Source organism: Maylandia zebra, linkage group LG12, assembly GCF_041146795.1.
Source record: "Maylandia zebra isolate NMK-2024a linkage group LG12, Mzebra_GT3a, whole genome shotgun sequence".
Lineage (NCBI taxonomy): Eukaryota > Metazoa > Chordata > Actinopteri > Cichliformes > Cichlidae > Maylandia > Maylandia zebra.
Genome location: NC_135178.1, coordinates 26,205,938 through 26,228,130, shown reverse-complemented (window position 1 = coordinate 26,228,130; position 22,193 = coordinate 26,205,938). Strand labels below are relative to the sequence as shown.

The 22,193-nt window shown below is 41.0% G+C and overlaps 1 protein-coding gene across 2 annotated transcripts in view; it reads left to right on the top strand.

Moving 5' to 3' along the window:
* efna5b (ephrin-A5b) overlaps positions 1 to 22,193 on the top strand; it is a 110,686-nt gene that overhangs the window by 83,417 nt on the left and 5,076 nt on the right. The window contains exons 2-4 of one of the 2 annotated variants that reach the window (XM_004547165.3): positions 7,623 to 7,915; positions 20,723 to 20,788; positions 21,149 to 21,229. In XM_004547165.3, coding sequence (XP_004547222.1) covers positions 7,623 to 7,915; positions 20,723 to 20,788; positions 21,149 to 21,229 — 440 coding nt within the window. The remainder of the gene's footprint in view (positions 1 to 7,622; positions 7,916 to 20,722; positions 20,789 to 21,148; positions 21,230 to 22,193) is intronic. The other variant, XM_004547166.3, reaches the window with a different exon arrangement.

The window sequence follows — 22,193 nt, the reverse complement described above, 5'->3', positions numbered from 1 at the left end:
CATAATAGCCTACCTATCAAACTGTTTAGTTATGTCACTTACAAAGCATTAATTGCTGCAGACACATGGCGACTTTAAGTGTTTGTGTTTATCTAGCCTCTTAGAACCTATCGAGAGCGAGCTAGCCAGACTGCCTGACCAAGTTTTTATCTCCATCCCTATTTGTACAGGATGCCCTTCTCTCCCTCGCTCCTTCTCTCACTCACATCAGGAAGATGGGTTACACGGCTCAAAGCCGTTTCATTGCCACTGTTCTGTCTCAGCTGCCAAATACCCTGTCACTATAAAACAATGACCAATGATTAATGGCCAACACATTTCACCACTCAATGATACATGGCCATTAATTGATAGCAACTGCCCATGTGTGACCATGAATAAGCCCACATGCATCTACAGGCAAGCACACACTCCACTCTGGACCCAGTAAACATGTCAAAGTATACAGTATTTACAAAGGGATTGAAGTGGGCTTGGGGCAGCAGTGATTCAGAAAAATGACCCCAGGGTCTGACAGGATGTTGGGGGATGTGCCATTTTTCCCTGACTCCCTTGGTGATGAGGAGAGACATAAAGAAATCCTTTTACACACAGACAGATATACACAGGCCCACATAGACATATTCAGCCATTCGCTCACACATATCGCTTTTACACATCAGTGTTACACATCCATAAAAACGGCTGTTTGGCAGAGGAGTGAGTAGATGAGCTCAGAGGAAGTATCTGTCTGTCTTTTTTTTCTTCTTCTCCCCCCTCTGTTTTGGACTCAAGCAGCAGCATGCTGATGCAGACTACATCAAACACTTACTGGAGCCCTACATCTTGCTGTTTCACTCAGCACCAAGAGCAGAACAAGAACTTGTCTGTCACTGCTCTTAATTCATTGTCTCCCTGGGGCAAAATGACTGCTGACAGACATAAATGGCAGAAATGAATATTGTAAGATCACAGTCAAGGGGTGGTAGGGGTTGAGGTGGGTGGGAGGGGAAAAAGAGTGAGGAAGTAAAGGACAGGGAGATGAAGAGGGAGAAAAGACTCGGAGAGGCGAACGAATGAAACTACGTGGGAGTGGGAAAGGTGACGAAAAGCATGGGCACGTCCCTCACTGCTGACAGTCGGTATATTATATTGGGCTGACCACCTGCTCTGAGCCTGAAGTACACCGTCCATAAAGCTCCAGCAGATGGACACAATAAAATGCACCATGACCAGCAGCTATGCACTTCTGTGTGTGTGGATGTGTTTGCACATTATAGTCGATATCTAGCATGAACACATAAAAACATGCCTGCATTCATAGACACCTGTCCCGCAGGCATACCAGTAATATATGATATTCTATAGGTCTGATGACACTGTGTCTCATCCTCTAACCCCTCCCAGCGTTGTAAACCTATCGACCAGTTAGTGAGCGAGGAATGCGGCTGTCAGCTCATGCAACAAGTTGACATTTCTCGCATGTTCTGACTTCACTGCGCCCCTCTCCAACTTCATAGCCATCTCTGTACTTCTTCAGTAGTATTTTGGGATTTGAATCTCTCATCAATGTGCCCTTTTTATAGCTGTGGTCATTTCTCTAAGGAAAATGACAACTTTGCTGCAAAGTTGTCAAATGGGGCAAAAAAAACCCATAACTGCCAGAAAATGCAGGGCGATGTGTAATTATTGTATTGTATATCGTCCAAATGTCCATGTATTCCTAGGTTTTTGCTCGGCAACATTATTGTATTTTGCATATAATACATTCTTACTAAATAACACTGTTTTTTAAGCGTCCCATATTCCATTATAATGTGACAAAATGATTCGTTGAAGCCTCCAATCCCAATTCTGGCTTGGTATAACCAGTTACAGAGGGTTGTCAATGCCCAGTTTATGTGTTAACCTGCTGGAGAAATAATTTTAGGACTTGTAAAATGTGCAACCAAGAAAGCTGCATTGTCATCCTTTGCCAGTTTCTCAGACACAAAGAAAAATGCTTTCCATCTCAAGGTCCCAAACTGCTAACATAGCAGTCAAGATGACTGTCGAGCACAGATACTGGATTCAGTTATCAGTTCTTCACCCCTCTCCCCATTACACTGCTTTGCCATCAGTAATAAGAAGGTGAATATCTGGCTGGAAAGGCTAAATCCCTTTCTAACAGCTGTTATCAACAAGAATGATGAGCAGCAGCCGCTTTCCTCTTTCCCTTTACGTCTTTCTGTCTGCCAGTACTGCCTTTCTTCTCCTCCTTTCATCTTCAGACCCAAACCAAACATCTGCAATTAGACAAGTGTGAAAACTATATCTTGAAGTGTTTGTTTTGTGTGTTTGGAACATATGTGTTGAATGGCCCTCCAAAGGCTTTTGCATGTATTCCCTAGCCGGGTTCAGTCAGAGTTCATCTTCTCTTGGCTAAACAGATTCTCCCTCTGGATCAAAATCAACAAATTATATTTCACTTTAGGAGGACATACATAACCCCACCCGCACCCTCACGCACACACACTAATACATGTAAGCACACACACACACACACGGTCAACGGGATGCAGAGAAAAGTTGAGGGAAAAACAATAAAAGACTTGCCTTTTAAGGTCCCAGTGCATTTCTAGTTTCTAGGTTACTGTGATTTGATTTATCAAGCAACGGAACATTGCCTGAGGATATTGAATTGAAAATATATCAGATGTTTGAATTTCAACAGGGAGTGTTGAAATAATGTAAATAGATCTGATTTGGGGTCATGAGCAGGACTGGGCAAAGCGAGAAACTCAGGCAGGCGGAAAAAATCAAGAAAGAAGGGGATGTGAGCGAGAAAATACATTTCAAAACTGGGGGAAGAGAAGAAGAGACAAACAGAGATGATCTTTTGTACTGAGGTAGATGGGGCTTTGGCTTTGTAATACATGCAGCTGTCAGCAGTGTCTAATCTTAGCATTTCTTGTTAAAGTCTGTGCAGGTAAAAAAAAAAAAGAAAAGAAAAGAAAGATGAAGCAGAATTGTTCCAGGGATTTCTTTCTACATAAAATGTTAACACTATTTTTGCCTCCTTGTGTTCATCGGTGTTGTCATGATCATTTTTACGTGACACCAGTGGCAGTCTCTCTTTGTCAGCACACGTTGGGATGCACGTTATTGCTGCGTCTTCACCCTTTACGTCTTGGAAAAAAACAAAAAGAAAAGAAAAGCGAAGAGCACGTTTTAGAGCATATTTTCTCATAATACAGAAGCAAAGCATTAACATAGAATGATCGTACCTCTCTGATACGCTGTGTTAGTCATGAAGCAGCCTCTGCTTTCGGGTCACACCTCTGAGCAGTAGTATTTAGAGTACTGCTCTGCCATGCAGTCTCCTCTTTCTACTGGATCTCACTTATTCAACTGGTTAGATGGTTTGGATTACTCTCACTCTGCCTGCCACTGAGCTCTTGCTCTCCTCCTCTGCCTTTCTCTTTCGCTCAGGTTATCTATCTCTCCCTGTCCTTCTTGCTTTCTGTCTGCAGCTACCGATGCACAGCTCAGAGAAGTGCCTCACGAGAGCGCATAGGCCTACAGCATGCGCAGGACCTGTGTGTGTGTGTGTGTGTGTGTGTGTACGTATTTGTGTGTATGTTTGTCTCTCTGCGAGTGTGAATGCGCCCGAGTGTATGCACAGCAATGTCACTGGGCTGTGTAATTGAAATGGAAATGAGCCAATCAGCAACTGCAGTGGTTTGCCACCTTACCCTGAATTCACTTCACTGTTCCAGCTCTCCCAAACTTGCTCTGTTTGTGACTCTGCGTGTGTGTGTGTGTGTGTGTGTGTGTGTGTGTGTGTGTGTGTGTGTGTGTGTGTGTGTGTGTGTGTGTGTGTGTGTGTGTGTGTGTGTGTGTGTGTGCTGACAATACTTGCCCCTTCAGTTTTAACCCAAAGGGCCTGAGGAGGCGGTGTGAAAATGTAATCAGTTGGCAATAAAGATTATCCCTCACACTCTCTCTCTCTCTCCCTCTCACACTCACACACACACACGGACACACACACACAGACACACACACTCATGCTCTGTGTCCAGCTGATTTTCCTCGCTTTGTGTTGTGACCCACAGCTCGCTGGGACAGCTGTGGCATAACAAAGACATGTAATTATCACCATTTGACAATTAGCCTGCTATCCAAATTTGCTCCTTAATTACCTAGCCAGCGGAAGGCTTCCGCTGCCGTTCTGTGCCGCTACAGTTTCTCAGAAGAACGGAAAAGATTACAGCTCATGACGCTGCCAGAAGTTTGTTCTAAAATACAGGGAAGCGTCTCTGGTGGCTGGGTGGAGTAAATGTTTAGCATTAATAAACGGTCATCAAAGTGCTTTTCGGTGCGTTTCCCATTCACACGCTCACACACAAATGACAGCAGAGTGTTTACCTGCAACTGGAAACAACTCAGGGTTTAGATTCTTGTGAATGTGGAGGAGCTGGAGATTGAACCAAAACACCACTCTTTCAATTTCAGAGTACTTGCTGAATACTTTACAAGATGCACGTTTATCTTACATTTAAAGACAAAATCATGCATTTTAATTGGATCATTTAATGATCCTTTTGCACATTCTTTTTTATATTTGAGTGTAGCAGAACTGGTTTTTATCATTGATAAATCTCTTAATTTGTTATGACAGATGGCTGAAAAATTCTATACCCTCCACACATTATATCCCTGACTTACATATGCAGAAAAACCTGTAAATTAGTTGGCTTGCCCTTCTGCTCATATTTTGCTCTTCTTGATTTTTTTCTTTTTGGTTATGCCTGTCACTCTTCTGGAATCTAATGAAGCACTGCTTTAAATTTACATTACATTTGAGCAACATCTTGGCGCTTCTTCATCCAACATACAGACCGATGTACGCTTGGGGAAAACGTCCAAAACATTGCATGATAATGAACAAAGCAGAACTGACTTTTCTAAAAGTTCGTAAGGAAAATGAACACTTTTTACAAAAAATCCATGAAGCTACATCTTGATGAGTCCTTCCCTGAATGGTGATGGAGGTTTTAGAGATTTGACTGCTCACACAATCATGCCATGCACATGCAGCTTTTGTAAAATCTCCTTTAATGATGAATGCATGCTTGAGTAACTCCTGCAAAGATGTGGATTCACCAGGAGCCTGGCAGTGCTATCTGCTGCGTTCAGTCTTGCTGTCTCTTCTTTGTATTCTCTCACCCTCTTTTGGAACCAGGTCCTTTCTGTCTCTGCCTCCCTGTCTGTTTCTCACCCTCGGTCTCTTTCTCACTCGGTGCCATTAGCAGCTTCTGGCTGTCTCACTGCTGTTCCTTTGCCAATGTGCCAGGGTGCTCGCTCATCTGATAACACACACCTAATGTATGTGTGTGCCTGTTTCTAATGGGTGTGCATGTGTGTGAGGGTTTGTACTAGTTTTGTGCTTGTTTCATATACGTGTGTGTGTGTGTGGGTGTGTGGGTGTGTGTGGGTGTATATGTGGGTGGGTGGGTGTGTGACTGAGTAGGTTACATGTTACAAATGCCTGTCCTGTCCCTTTTTATGTGCTCACTCACCCAAACATCCTCTGCTTCATTTGCAGTCAGGGCCACAAGCCACTATTCTGACTGCTGAGGCAGGGAGAGAAGGGCAGCTGAAACATCACACACACACACAGGCACACGCACGCATACAGGCTCCCTCTCTAACACTCTTTCTCGCTCCTGCTCACACACTCGCAGAATGTACACATACACATAAGCTGGGAGGAGCGACCGGGAGAATTTGACCATTAACGCAGTGACATTTTAAAGCAGCGCGAGAGATGCATGGCTCTTCCTGGACCTCCACAGACATGTTTTAAATGAAATGTTACAGATGAGTTGCTCTATGCCTTGGTTGTAAACACCCTCATGCTGATATTTACCCTACTCGGGTAAACACAGAAGAACAGCATTTCAGCTAGCTCATGCTCAAATATACACACGTGCACACAAATATTCCGCGCAGAGCCAGAGGACACACATGATCGCGGTAATGAGAAATGGCTTGGTTCAGTTTTGTTGCTCAATCGTAGCAATAATTGTTCCATTACACCAACATGAAGAAAGTAACAACTAAAAGGCCCCAAAACCAGATTTTTTGCTAAAATGGCTATTTGATCTTCAGTATCAGGCGCCTGGTTTTCATTGTGATTGTTATTCTCTGCAGAGTGACCAGATAAACTGCAGACTGATGCGAGCCAAGCAGGATTTCAATACATGTGTTTGATTATAGGAGCTTCAATCTTTAGAGGCAGAACAATAGAGCTGGAGTTTTCGAAATGAGAAATCAAATAAGTGGTAGGAAAGAGAGTGAAAGCACGGTTTCAGCATCCTTTAAAGGCAGTATTATGGTATTTTACACCATGAGTTAGAATTTTTTTTGTCATTAATTTGACCTTGTTCTTTCTAACTGCCTATTCGCCATATACAAAGAGACATGCAGTTTTTGTTTCTTTAGAAATACACAATACTTAATGGACATGAAAAGAAAATACTGAATGAGAAAAGGTCACTATGCTGCTTTGGTGCCTTAAATCTAAGCCTAAAAATTCTTATATAAAATGAATTTGTCCTGTCGTACGCTTCTTGCCTGTTGTGGGGGTTGAAGAGTTCTTCCCATAGACAGCAGATGCGATTTTTTTAATTATAAGTTTAATTATAAGATCCAAACTCTTGTAAGGTTGTGCTCCCACGACATTTAACCAGGGCCTCGCCTCACGCCACCTGGTTTCTCTGTGAAGCGAGTCAGTCACGCCAGCTGCGTAGGAATTGTCAACTCTGCGGTTCACATTATCACTCTTGTTCTGCTTCAAGTGTGTGCGTGTGCCTAATTGGGGCATCCCTAGCAAGCTTACAGGTGTTTGGCATTTTCTCTCCAAACCCCCTCGTGACCCAGAGGTTAGGGTCACTCCACCCTGGGTCAACGAGAGCACTCGCAATGCAGAAAATGCTCTCTGATTTTGGAGGATGTAAAAATTCCACAGATAAGAGGGCTGCGTGTTGGGCAGCAGAGACTGTGGTGAGATTGTGTGCATGTTAGTGCTAGCCTGTGACAATGTGTGGCCTTTTGATGAATCTCCCTGTATGTATTGAAGCCCTCTGACCCTGCGTGGCCTGTTCTAGATCATTGCTGCTATAAAAATGCCTCACTGCACAGCCCTCAGAGACAGTCTGGCCCTGTATTTTTCCAATCACTGACATTTACTGGCTGAACCATCCTGCCATCCTATATCTCTGTGACCATTTCTACTCTACTTTTTTTTTTACTGTACAAAAATCCTCAAGCAAATGTATTTTTTTTTTGTTCCAACTCTGAGGAAAACTGTTTGAGGAAAGATGTTTACAGGGAGAGTTGGATACTTCATTTTGCTACCATTCAGAAGGCATATGCACAAGTAAATATTTGTTACAGAGAGAGATTTATAGATAAACCAACCCACTTAGATTTATTGATGCTAGAGGATGAGAGTGTTGGTGCATGCAAATTTTCACCAAATACTGAAAGAGTGCTGCGAGATGTAGCGTGTTCACATAAATCATTCAAAACTAGGTTTGCATTGAAAATAATTTTGAAGGTTAACCCTTTTCTGCCTCCTTCTTTTTTTTCCCAACCAGGTTCCACCGTGGGGATTACCACATCGATGTGTGCATAAACGACTACCTTGACGTCTACTGTCCTCACTATGAAGACACAGTGCCTGAGGAACGGACAGAGCGCTACGTCCTCTACATGGTCAACTATGATGGCTATAGCACGTGTGACCACACCTCCAAAGGCTTTAAACGCTGGGAATGCAACAGGCCGCACTCTCCGAACGGGCCACTTAAGTTTTCAGAGAAGTTCCAGCTCTTCACTCCCTTCTCCTTGGGCTTTGAGTTCAGACCGGGCAGAGAATACTATTACATCTGTGAGTACCTGCTCTGAATGAGTATATGCTGTGCATTACATCTACAATACACTGTAGAAGAAACAGCAGTGAAATAACAAGAACTGGCACTACTAATACAAGATTTAGGCTGTTTTACATATTAATGTCGCATTAATAATAATACTGTGCTGTCGTGTGATACTTCCAAAAGCTGTTATTTTCAAAAAACAAAAAAACCAACCCAAGCATCCACAGAAAAAATACGAATCCCAAAAAATGTAATTCAACAGGAATAACATACCTGGAAGGCCCTTTCCTGACCCACTGTTTATCTACTACTACAACAGCACGAGAGAGCCGCTATTTCCCAACTATGTTTTCTCAATTTTGCTGCAGAGCTTTGAGGGTGGCATTACAGTGATCCGAGTAGATGCTTTCATGCTCTGCTTTCAGCTAAGCTTTTCACACTGCTCTCGTCAACCACAGAAAACTCTTCCCTAAAATGGCAATGGAATTCATAGGGGAGTTAAATTGAGACAGTCTGAAAGTTATAGCTCTCTTCTCCTGCTTCACAATACTGTATCTTTCAAAAAGGAGTGCCCTGCTCTCTGTATTATATTATTCTTCTGTGTAGCTTGTGTTCGATGTTAAGTTCTCTGCTTCTTGGCATAAGAACTGAGCCTAACTGACTTCATCTGAAGTTGAGGCCCCTGGGAAATGAGCTTTTATCAAAGTAAGGTAATAGGGGAACTGAATGGCACGAGTCCTTCCTCTACAGTAATATATGCACATGGACAGAACATGAGTTATATACTCGTATAGTCACTTTTCTTGGTTAAAGAAAGGTTAAAAAAGAGGTTTCTGTAATTGTCAGCCTGCGGCTTAAATGGAGCTCAGCGCAGCTGTCACAATCCCATGTCCTTTTGTTTTCATCTCCCAAAGATGACTCAGGAGCACAGCTGAACTCTACCTATACACCGCGATCTGTTTTCTAAATTGGCAGGCTTTTATGAAGCAGTTAACCCGACAGCTAACCGACACTTGTGTGCTTTATTCCTTTCACGTGTTTCCTCTTAGGGACTGGAGTAAAAAGAAAAGAAGAAAGGGAGGGAGGGGGAAAAACAACATAACTGTATCTCACTAATGTTTGCTATTGTTTTCGTGCTAAATAGGTGCTGTCAATCTCAAGCTTGTCTATGAAATAATCTTTCCCCGAAGCCTTTCAACAATCAGGTTTTTGGCCATTTATCTGTTAAAAGTAACCAGATTTTCCTTTTCTTTTATAGCCAGTTCACACTGACACATACTAAATCAGGAGGGAGGGGGGGGGTCTCCAGACTTGGGAGAGTTGATAGGGGTTAGTGTAGGGTTATAAAATTCATCCACTCCCTCAAGTCTCTTTTTGCAATTTTTTTCCCCATTTCTGTTGAGAGATGCTTGTCCTAAGGGCTGGATTAAATTACACTGCAACCGACAGGGCTTCCATGGAACACATCTATTCTGCTATAGCACGCCATATTTTGTTTAGTGGCCCGCGGCTTCATTGGCTATTGAATGATTTCAGCGTATATACTCACTGGCTAGTGTGGCGGATATTAAAGTCATCTACCATGAAGTCATCTGACATGTGATTTCCCACTGTCATTGTGTTCAGCCTGAATGTCCACAGGAAGCAGGGGAGATGGCTGCTAATGGATTGGACAGTCTCTTTAGGAGACGGGATGTAAAGCTGAAGAAGGGATATGGAGAGAGGGAGAGCTAGTCACATTTTTACATCTTTACAATTCATCTGTGGCAGCTTCTGTCATCATCATCATCATCATCATCATCAGTGTGATCACCGAATCTTCTTAATACACCAGCGCGACAAAAAATGCAACCTTTTCAGATATTCAATTGTAGTAAAAAAAATACAAATTTCTAACGCAGGAAAAACTAAAGTGGCAAAATTAAATCGTAACAGTATAACTTAATCGCTGCAATGTTCCCAGGGATTGCATTTTTACCTTAACATACAGTTTTTCCCTTTCTAATACTGAATAAAATACTAAATGCTGCAGTAACTGGGAGTCTCTTTTCTTGTTTGCACATCAGCACCAGGGCATCAGCTGCAATATTTTACAGGCACCTTGAAGTGAAGTCAGCTTTTCAGGCAGATTTCCCTCATGTGCTGTATGCTCGCAAGCCGAGTCTTTATTCAAAAACACTGAACTTTGTCCAGATGCTGGCTGGGTTTTGCCTGCCGTGTGTTTTACAGATAATCCTCTAACTCCATTCAAACGTATGGAGAAAATATTTATTTTCACTTTAACCCTCTGTGTCTAATATTTGGCAAAGTGACACAAATAAGCAATAAAAATAAGCAGGTTTTTTTTAGCTTCAATTCCCTGTGTTACAAACATACCTATCAGCTTATTGGCTGTTTAGACTAATGTGTTTACAAAACCTTTTTGCAATCTAAACAGGAAGAAACACATCCATCCTCCTTAAACCAATCTTGCTTGCAGATGGAGTGTTTGCTCACATTTCGGGAACTACATTGCAAAAATATCCAGTGAATGTGCACTTAAATCTAATAAATAAACCTGGTTTTCTTGGGTTTGTTGTGTTTTAAGTAAACACCTGAAAACATGCATATTCTCAACCATCTTTCCTTCTCACCTTTTCATGAATGGGAATCTTTGAGCACATTCAGTGTGCCTGCCATTTTCACATGAAATCACAAATACTCTTGTATGGTGTGCAGATAAATTCTAGCGCTAGTGTGGATATAACATAACATTTCAGTTTTACAGCTGTTGTTTATTATCATTTATTAATCTCAGTTAGGGCTTACTATATTGCGCTAAACCCTAGAATGGAAAAAATGGGTTAGTGGACCATGAGCCTGACAAGATGGCATTATTTCTGTAGCAAAGATTGAGTTGGCCAAGAAAGTTGGAGTTTTAATAGCGTTTAGTGCAGCGTTTTCTCTTGGTTTCATTGTTCCAGTGTGTTACTAAGCCTTCTGCAGGAATATTTTCAGTGTTACAGTTGCAGCACTTTGTCAATGTCTAATGCCATCATTCTTATTTAATGAAGTGAATACACGGTTTAGCTCTTTTTAATGATAATGATGATATTACGTCCTATAGTTTCTGAGATGTGAATGCTTATTCAGCTATGAAACTATCTTGCTGATATTTAACTTGACTGTTATTATGATAGGATTTAGCCAACTACCTTGTGACAATATCCAGTCTCATTATTGTTGCTAATGATGAAAAAGAAAGAAAAAGACTGCTGTCAAATTCTGTGCAACCGCGAGTAAACACTAATTAAACTCTGGCTCGTGCTGCATCTTGTTAGGAACACCTAAGTACTGGCTGTGCCAAAATTTTGTGATTTATTTGAAGCATGAAAAAGTTGATTCCTGTGGGGTTCATGTGGAACGTGAACACGCAGTACATCTGGCTTTTTTAGCTAGCTGTTAGTTATCACACTATGGGGAAAATTGGCACAGTTTAATTAAAAAAACAAAAAAAACCCAAAACAAAACATCCAAAATTCAAACATGATTTCACTCATTTACTTATATATTTATTCAAATAAATATATATATTTGCCATTTAAAGTGAAAAAACCTGTTATTCTCCATAGTTAGACTGTTGTGTAAATGTATAGTGTGGCATAGCCAACAGAGAAAATCTTAGGCATCATTACCCACTGAAGCTGGCTATGCTGCATAACCGCTCTCAACTGAAATGTCAGTGTGTCCCAAGGCAAAGGTCACTATCCATGAACACACAAGCTGAGGTAAGCAATACTGTGAAAGCGCTCATGTACTTGAGACGTAATAGTTTATCATGCATCCTAGATTTAAAAAAAAAAATCTGTTCACAATCAATATTCCTCAGATTTGTACTCATTTTGAGTAAGCACAGTCTGTCTCCATACACAACAGAGGCCTTTTATGTAAACGGTGCTGACATACAGTATCAGAATATTAATCTTTTCCTTTCTCTATTAACTTTCTGTAGCCAAATGACCGGAGGGACTAGGGGATGAAAAATTTCCCCTCAGCAACGTGATTGATTTGCTATCTTGTTTGTAGATGAAAATTAAGATGTCAAATCATATTCCTGCAGAGAAAACGCCCCTTAATGGTGTTTTCGCCCTGTGAGTTTGATGCAGGTCGAAGGTTGATTTGTTGCATCTCTGATAAAATTAGAGAGAGGAGACAGGGTTCTGCTGTCATCTGCTTCGAGAACAGAAAGCGCTTAATCAACGCTAGCAGGATGGAGGAAATTCACTAAAATAGAGGTCATAATTCTTCATTGTAGTTTGCGTCATCCTGTTTTTCTCCATTTGAGGCAGTTAATTAAAGATGTAAGAAAACAAGAGTCGGTCAGGAGCCTTATCTTGGTGTACAAGTCAACGCAAAACAGAGTTAACAAAGTAAATAATGGTGAACACATTCAGATGCAGGAGGGGGATTATCTCAATGTTGGTCACATAAGCAGTTCAGCAAAATGCAGTATTCTGCAAGTGTCTGCCTCCATGAATGACAGCTGGGATAAGCCTGGACAGCGGGAGCCCTTCTTGGGTCACAGTTCACAGAGCAGTCTTGGTTTAAGTGGAGCCCATCTCGCTGAATGCTGATGCAAGCACAATTTTCTAATATGGACACAATCCACAATCGTGTATCAGAGTGATTTTAATCAAAAAGGGCAGGTATCCAATATCAGCGGCACCTCACCGCAAGCAACGAGCGAGCAGAGTTATGATGTTTATTAGGCAAGATTTGTGAGAAAAAGGAAACTACTTGGAGTAACAATGCAGTGGCAGACCGGTGGTTAAAAAGACATTTTCTTGCTGTTTGACTTGCTTGCCTTCATAGACTGGAACTGCTTCTCACAGAACGCACAATCAATAATATCTTTGTGTCTTATCTTGTGGTTATTACAGAAACGAACAGTCCTTTGGAAAGTCTGTGCATGATATCAAATGAACACTTGTTTAATGCGTTATCAAAACCCAGACTGCGGTGGCGATTATATCCATGCTGTATTACAAAATGAAAAACATTTAGCAAAGTTTCAATCAGTCTCCAGATGCCCGTAGGCTAAAATGCAAAATGCTAATGCAACACAAAGCCAAGACTGATCATAAATAGCGAGCTTAAAAAAACAAGAGAAAACATTTGATATTTATAAGGCTTTTTTACAAAATCTCATAAGACATATTTCAGCTTTTCTGGACTGCTACATGCACACAAAGCTTTAACAGATTCTTCAAGACGTGGACTGTAGCTGTCTCGCGATTGACCATAAATCCCGTGATGCGCCATGATCCTTCAAGCCACTCTGGAGAGGAGAGAGAAGCAGAGACAGAGCAGGAAATGGCAGCCACAGAAAAATGGCATTAATGGCAAAAATGAAATAAAGGCGGGGGTGGCGTATGTGCTCTGTGTTTTTCCGGGGCTATGGAAGACTTGCTAATAATGATAAAGAGTCAACTCAGTTCCATTTGTGGTACAAGGAGGTATCCTGCATATGGACGGGCATCATCCATTCAAATGAAAAATCAGGGCTGTCATTGGCATTCAGAAATAATCTGACAACATGGAGTAACACGACACTTGCACAAATGTATACACACTCATCCACATTTTGCATAAATAAACATGGACAGATACACATAACAGGCACCCGGATCCACACTGTCTGGAATGCATTATTATAATCCTGATAGATGGATATACATTCCACCACTATCTCCCCTGGTTACTATATCATTTATTGTCTCTCTCTTATATCTAATCCTCTCCTTTGGGTTTAATACAGTACTCCCCACTATAGACACAGACATATAAACGTGGACATGGGAAGGTGTGCTGTCACTAAGCTTTGTGCATTTCAGCCTGTTAGAAGCATAATAGAGTCATATGTTATTAGTTTGAAGCCAGGGCCTTCCACCGAGGGTCTTGTTAGAATACCTGCCCAAGTACAAACTCAGTGGGACTGCACGTTTAACAAACTTTACGTAAGAACAGGAGGCAAATCATCGTTCAATAACCTCAGTGAAAAAAATAAATTAAAAAAAGCCACAAATCGCACAACATTTGTCCTATAATCCTTTAAATCTTAATAACAGAGCCACGATTTCCACAATGACCACCAGAACATTTATTAGAAGTCCCAGATTTACAAAGAAGACAGAAGTCGACGGCTTTTCTGCAGGAGTCAGTTCAGATTCAGGGATTTTTTTTTTTTGGGGAGCTTGTACTTAGCAGCTGCCAATGGCACTGCTTTTTTAATTAAGTGTCCTCCCTGTGCCTCTTTGGCACTAGATAAGCTCAGTGTTTTTGCCTCCCAGAATGCATGCCACAGATACAAATGCATAGGTTTGATTATTTGTTCTAAGTGATTAATACATATTTTGAGTATTCAAAAACTAAATTACTACTAATAAGAGACTGTGGAATGATTTGCTCTCCAAAAACATGGTTAACAGTAAAGGGACTGGTTCTTATATGGCACTTTTGCACTCTACTTGAGCACAGGGAGCACTTTATCGAACATGCCTTATTCACACCAGAATTTCCCCCCCACTACACTCTAAGCCTTTTGTACCCAATATTCACACTTTGAATAGAGCAAATAGGGTTCAGTGTCTTACCCAAGATATTTCTGTCAAAGAACTAATTTTAACATTCAACCTGGAGCAGCCAGGAATTGAACAATCAACATTCCAATAAGTAGATTACCCGCTTTACCTCCTGAGCTACAGCCACCCCGAAAACATACATAAATAAATGCTTTTTCTATCTTCTTGTCTACAGTATTTCATGACCGAAGTCCTTCTGGGTGTTCTTGGTGCCTTAATGAAGATACAGATTTCTCAAATATGTTACCTATCTCTATCTGTATATCAAACACATTGGTACATGTGTCAATTCAATGTGCTGGGTTCTATGGGAAAAAGAATGCCAGGCAGAGCTGAGCTGAAGTTTTGGATTACTATCTCAAAGGCTTAACTCAGTCAAAAAAATATTTTGAAATACCCAATTTAAATTTTTGACAGAATAATGACACATTTTGACTTACAGATGGCTTCTTTTTTTATTTTTTTCCCCAGTCGTGGAAACAAGCCTGCACATGTTTTGGATGAGATCCAATAACGCAAAAATAAACTGGTTTTGGTCATGACAAGCTCACTGGAACTTCAGGCATCCATTTTTTTTAAAAAATAAATTGAAAACAGTCAATCAGTTAGCTAGCCTGTTGGCCAGACTTGGTTAATAATAGACCATGAGTGAACTCATGGCATACTTGTTGACAGCCCAGAGAAAGCAAGGCGAGATAGAAAAGTCTCTAATCAAGTTATCCGAGTTTGACCGCCCCTAAAGTAGTCATCACAACGCCTGCCAGAAAACAGAGTGGCTGTGAAAAGCCAAGAGATCAGTGGAAAAATAGGGCAGGCGAGGGCTGTGAATCAAAGTGCACACGGCTCCTCTCAACCTATTATGATTCATGCACCTAACAGCCATCTTCAGGAACTGATTATGATTCACAATCCCAAAGTCAAGGACATTCTATCCCTGGCCATTAAACCATTAACAGATATAGTACTGTGCAAAGGTTTTGCTAAAAGCAAATTGGGTTTGCTTAACTCCCACTAAGGCTGCCTCCCTTGCTTCTGTTTCCTCACGTAATCCTAGACTGAAATGATAATGTTGAGCTGAGGGCTCTTTATCGCCACGGTATCTACTGCAGGACTCGTTGCTCAGGATAGTTTTTAACTGCGTGATGCATAAAAACCTAAACATCTATAACCATTGTGTAGCACAGTACAGTGTTAATCTGCAAGCGACTGTGTTTAATTGGTTAATTCTTGTATATTTTTCTCCTTTATTCTTCCGTTGTTACAGTGCACACATTACTGTACTGTACACTCGCGCGCACACACACAGAGCCTCACAATTTTGCTCGTTTATTCAGTGGGTGGGTACTTGGCCATAACAATAATATTATGATCCTACGTGAGACACTAAGTGTAGTAATGAACCATTATTATGCACAGACTTATTATTCTGTAACTGCCTTAAAACGCCGAACTCCACCATAGATTAATAAATCATCCATTTTATTGTAATTTGAGTGCAAAGACATGAATCGGTTGATGAAATTGAAGGGTTTTCAGACTTTCAATCACTCGCTTTTCATTTTCAAGACGACAAGAGTAATTTGTAAGAGCGTCATTATGTGGTCTTCCACAAAATTATGATGCTGGATGCACTTTGACAAGGAAATAATTGTATCCTTACACAAGTGCTCTGACATTCAGTAGTGTGAGGAAAGTGTTGCACTGTATAATTAGGCGTTATTGATTGCATCTAACTTCCCTTTCTCAACTTATATTTCTCTCAGTGTTTTCCTCATGGCTTGTGACCTTGTCCCAATTGCACAAGTGGCAAAAGCAATGACTTTGGTGCACTTTTGCCAACGATTGAAATATACAAGGAAGGAGCAAAAGGCCAGCTATCACCAGGGGGAGAAGTTTATGTTCCCTCTGATGCATGAATCCAAACCCTCCTCTTTTACTGCTCCTCAGCTCCCTCATTCCCTCCCATTGTGTGTTCGCTGTAGTAGCATCTGGTTAATGGGCCTCTTCAGTCGATAGTCTCTTCCATCTTCTTACACACACATACAGATTCTGTGTATAAAGGCAAACACACATACGCATTCACATTTTTTTTTTAAAGCCTGTAAATAGATACATTTTTGTCCTTTTAAGTCTGCTGCTTTATAAGATGTGGGAGAATAATTTCTGAGGAACATTTAGCCATTATGTGTATGTCAGTGCATATGGACACTTTATTGAACACGTGTTTCATACAGTCAAGTGTGCGCTGTTGTTTGCAACGAAGAGATTATTCTGAACAATGAAACAGTTCATATTTCTTATTAGAGGGGTCATGCAAGCATTCTCTCTCTAAAAAATTAAATAAATAAAGCAAGTCTCTTGAATTAAAAGTTTTCTTTTGTTTATTTAGTCCAACATTGTTCTTTTTTCAGTGAAAGCTAATAGATGCCACAAGTAATTTCTGGTCTCGGAATAGCAGATTCCTGGGAAGGAGGCTGTATAAAAGAAACATATAGATGCTGGCATATAGTTTTTAGAAAGTGAAGCTTTTCGTTTCTTCTCCCCTGTACACAATTTTATGTAAATTCAGAATCCTGAACTTTTGGACATACACTCTAAGCTTGCATGGGGTAATTCACATGGGTAATCCTACTAAATGAAAGACAAAGCCAACGGGCTGTTTTTCTCCGAGCTTGAAGAATTAGCTAACGAGGAATGCTCGGAGCTGGACACAACATTAGACTTTCCAGTTTAACCCCTCCCATCTAACAAATAAGCAGTGATCTAAGGAATGGAGCGCCATTATTAAAACCAGCTGGAGACTTGACACAGGCTACAGGCACGCTAACATCATGCTATTCATGTTACACGTTCACATGATCCTGTACAAGTCTGTGCAAGGTTTGACTTTTGTAACTGAAACCGAAGGAATGCCTTTCTGCGTAACGCTGTTCTATAAAATGCTGACAGTTTGTTGTGACAGTATGATTAGCTTTGGTGGACATCTGGGCTAAGTATGTTCAGTGGATTTTTGTGTGTGTGTGTGTGTGTGTGTGTGTGTGTGTGTGTGTGTGTGTGTGTGTGTGTGTGTGTGTGTGTGTGTGTGTGTGTGTGTGTGTGTGTGTGGAATTGACCACTACAAACACAGCAAACTTAAACATACGGGTGAAAAGAGGAAACTTTTTCATTAGAAATTAGTTAAAGACTGCCCGACTGCATTAGGCTTTGTGGTTGTGCTGATACTGGCAAACACTCAAATGTTTAAAATGTTCAGTGGTTATGAGAAAAGCTCAGATGACACAGATTTGATGTTTACAAAATGACAAACAAAACTCACCCTGCATTGTTCCCCCTCCCCCCATTTCACCTGCTAGATGATGGATAACCCATATGCTATGTCAATTTTAGCTTCTGTATTTAGACATCTTTGCTTTTAGCTTTCTTTCAAGATATTTATTGGTTATTCGTCATGTCTGGAATGTAATCTTCCAGTGAAAGACATAGGAAATGTGTTTTGTAGATAAAATTTCAGTTACAATAAAGCTTGGCTTGGGCTGTGATTGAAACAATACTGCTCCTAAGCTGCACTGAGCCCACCTGTTTGTTCTTCTGTAATTGGATTCTGCTTCATTCCATTTGCCTTAATGCTGATGCATAATGCAGTGTACTGAGGGAACCGGCCATTACCAGCTAGGGGACAGGGCACGGTGGAGGTAACCCGACCTCCCTCTCACCAATCCCATCTTGGGACATCTAGGGCCTCTGTCCTTCAAAGCAGCCACTTGCTTAGGCTGGATGGATTGATAGTTGGATTGTGGGCCTGAAGGGAGCCAGAATAGCAGGTGTTGATGTTACAGCCTACAAGAACAATAAGCTGGCCCTCAGCAGCTTGTTAATCTAAAATAAGCAGGCACTGGTGTGGACAGTTTGTGCCCAGGTGGCAGAATCCTCATCAAATAGCGAGCATTACGAGCTGCTACTGAAAAGAGAATGCAAAGCCAAAGCTCAGTCTTTACGATGTAGACAAAAATGTACATTTACATGCAGTGCACCCATGATCGGTGCACTCATTTAATCAACTCTTGAAATAATCTAGATGGTCATATTCTATATTCATAATATTAGTCAAGATAACATAAAAATTAATTACTCATGCATTATTTCTATTGCGTAAGAGGCAGATATCATGTTCTAGCCAAGTCGATGAACATCCCAACAGCATGACAGAGATGCCCACATGCGCTTTGCTGTTTTCATCAGGGCCATACTTCTCTCATGATCAGCTGCCTTTGTTAAGTGGCTAGTGTCGATGGCTGTGACTGAACTCTGCCCACAACAGTGATGAAGATAAAACATCTGGAGATGGTGTGCGGCTGTTTGGGCGCATATGTGCGCACACTGAGAATGAGAGGATAAAGAAGTGCAGCAATAAGAAGAGTGACATAAATTGCGTGGGCGCTGGTGTGTGTATGTGACTGAGTGGGTGAGCGACGTCGGCCAAGGTTCATTAGCGTTCATCGGCTGCCTCCACACCGAAATAATAAGGTCCTCTCTTTCTCTTTCTCTCTCTTCCCTTCTGCATCTGCTGAATATGAACTGAGCTGTGAAAAATAGTGTCTGATCTCAGGTCACCTCTCCTGTACAGTGATATATGACGGAGATGCGGGTAACAGTTGATGAAGTGACAACATTAAATTGGTAACGCTGAGGTTAAAAATCAAAAGGGAGCGAGAAATCCTGATGAGCTGCACAGAAGGCGGATGAGTATGCGGCGTGTTTTTGATAAGAAAACTGTCGTCGGGATTTTAGGGTGACTCAGGAGACGAGAGCGTGCAAATGCAAGAAAAGAACGGGTCAGATGAGATGGAAAGTCATTAGAAATAATTCTCTTAATGAAAACATTTCCCGGCTTCAGGGACGGCTCACGGCTTTTTTTTCCACCACCTTCAGAAAAAATGGATGCTAGCGCATTCATTGGAGCAATGTGTACAGAGACTGTTTTTTTTTTTTCAATGAAAAATATTCTTCAGATACGGCGGTTTATAGAATAATAAAAAAAAGTTATTTAAGAGGATATGCAGAAGAGGCAGTGAAAGTGCTGGAAAGGGGGAAAAGGAGGAAAGCGATTTTGAAATTGAATCCTGACTTCACTGCATCAGACTGATCCACAGAAAACATAAAATAATGCGAAAAGACACCTTAGTGGACAATATGGTCTCACTGGAGCTGAAGGGGATAATAGAAAGAAGAACTAGTAAATAGCATGAATGTATCGCAATAGTGGCAAAAGCCGACTCTTCTTTTTTCTGCTCTGACCCCAGACAATAAAATTTATTGCTAAACTACTACATGTTATCTTACCATGATGGATGCAGGCAGAACTCACCCACTAGACTTCAGCTGACATGTGTTTGACCCCTATCCTCGTCTACAGGAGACAGCACCTGGTGCCTCAACACAACGCCATTAGTGGTCAACCACACACACACACACACGTTTGCACACGCTCCCTTTGAGATATTTTTAGGGGATGTGATACAACCACCATGGTAGCTAATGCTGAGAGATTCACACCCCGTGGACTTGACAGGAAGGGATCCATTTCCTGACAGGAACCGCAAACCATCCACACATGTAGCACATACTGTACATCCTCGCTGTGTGAACTTTGCGCTCCTGAAAGAAGATTGATGTGTTTCTATAGGAATACATAGAAATGTGTACATTTAAAGTATCTGCATGAGAGTCTTTAACCAGGTTAAATGATGAGAATTATGTTGATCCCACATTGAGCTAGTGCCAGTTTTTGAATCTCAAAATGGTACAATTAAACTGCGAGCAAAGCACTCCACTTTCCCTAGAGTGATTTCTTCAGCACATCTGTAAATACTTTCCAGCTGTAATCCCACAAGAACCGCAGCTAATGCCATAAAATCCACTTACGAGTCAAAACGAACTATTAAGGTTTGTGTTTTTCTTAATAAATTACCTCACTTCTAGTTGTTGTCTACGGGAAAATAAATATATTCATAACACAATCATTACATTATTATAAGACATGCATGGGGTTAGGTTAATTGGTGATTCTAAATTGGCTGCGGGTGTGAGTGTGAATAGATAAAATACACAGTTGCATTGTTTGTTCATTGTTTACTGTATATATCTGATGCTATATAGTATTGAAAGCACCATCTTTTTACCTGTGTCTATTTTCTCCAGCCTCCACTGTTGCTGAAAATGGGAAAAAAACCTGCTTGAAGCTCAAAGTTTTCGTCCGACCAGCAAGTAAGTGCAACACAGGGCTTTGTAACCGAGCTTCTTGAAGTAGCCGGTTGGAGTGAAAATCAAAGCACTTTATGTCCACTTGTCTGGTTACCTCACTACCTTGAGCTCACTGTTGAACATAGCTCTTTCACTTATCACAGCACTGGTTGATTTGCCAAAAAATAAATAAATTTGAAAACATGAAAATGATGATAGACATTCACGTCAAATAAAATAATCTGAATATCTGAATGTTGCCATGAGCTTTGTTGCTTGAGATGTTTATTTTGAGGGCTTGGGGGTGTTGGGGGCTACAAATGTCACTAACCTATTTGGCACATACCTCTAATGATTTCTCATTCTCCCTATTTTCTGTTATAGACAGCTGTGTGAAAACTATAGGTGTACATGACCGCGTTTTTGATGTAAACGACAAAGTAGACAATACATTAGAACCACGAGGTTAGTATGGCTTCCTGCTTTTTTGATTCACTTCTGTATGAGTTCCAGCTATCTGTATATGTGTACCTTTTTCTGTGCCTCTTTCTTTTATGATGCTGATCTGCCCTTGCCTATCTGTCTGTATAATGCTTCTTTTAAGCTGCTTTTTCTCCAGAATATCAAAGTGGTGTCACGTTACTGCTGCTGCATACATGATGTAAAATGCTGCTCATGTAATATTCCCAGCTGCATGTTGTGGTCAATGCCACAACATGCAATCTTTATGCTTACTAAAATTCTTCTGCCTGTATTTTAACTAAGAACGTCAGTTTTAAAAACCATTAAATAATATGAATGCAGTAGGCACAGCCACACAGTAGCTATACATTTGGCAAATTTTAATCTTTTTCTTTACTCTTGACTGACTTGCTGTTGGCTCTGTAGCACAGCATTGATTATTTTCTGTGCTCAGAACGCACAGCAGTTTTATGTCTTCATATATCAGCCTAACCCAGTCTCTGAACTGAAACACTCCACATCACCCACATGCTGTTGTCTCATTCCCAGCACCAGCTCACCGCAAGGTCTGAAATAACAAAAAGACTACCCCACTGTCTATATTTTTTATTTATATATAGATATATACAGTGATATGATCATTGATCACAAAAAAAGGATTCTGTCATTTGAAAATGAGATCTGCTGCATTCTGAAATGTCTTCACCGTGAAGATAAGATATTATGATACCTAAATGGGACACAAATACACAAGTCCAGGCAGAGCAATACTACATCCTAGGGCATGTTTGATACCCATCTGCTTCTCCCCCCTTTGCCCGTCTTAAAACCCTGCCTGCATCCTCAATGGCTGGCTCTCATCTTGCAAGCTTCTTTTGGCTCATTTCCCTGTTATGCCTTCCAAAGGAGAAACATGAAAACATTAATTCGTCATCTGTTGTCGCCCTGTCTCTGCCCAATTTCTACC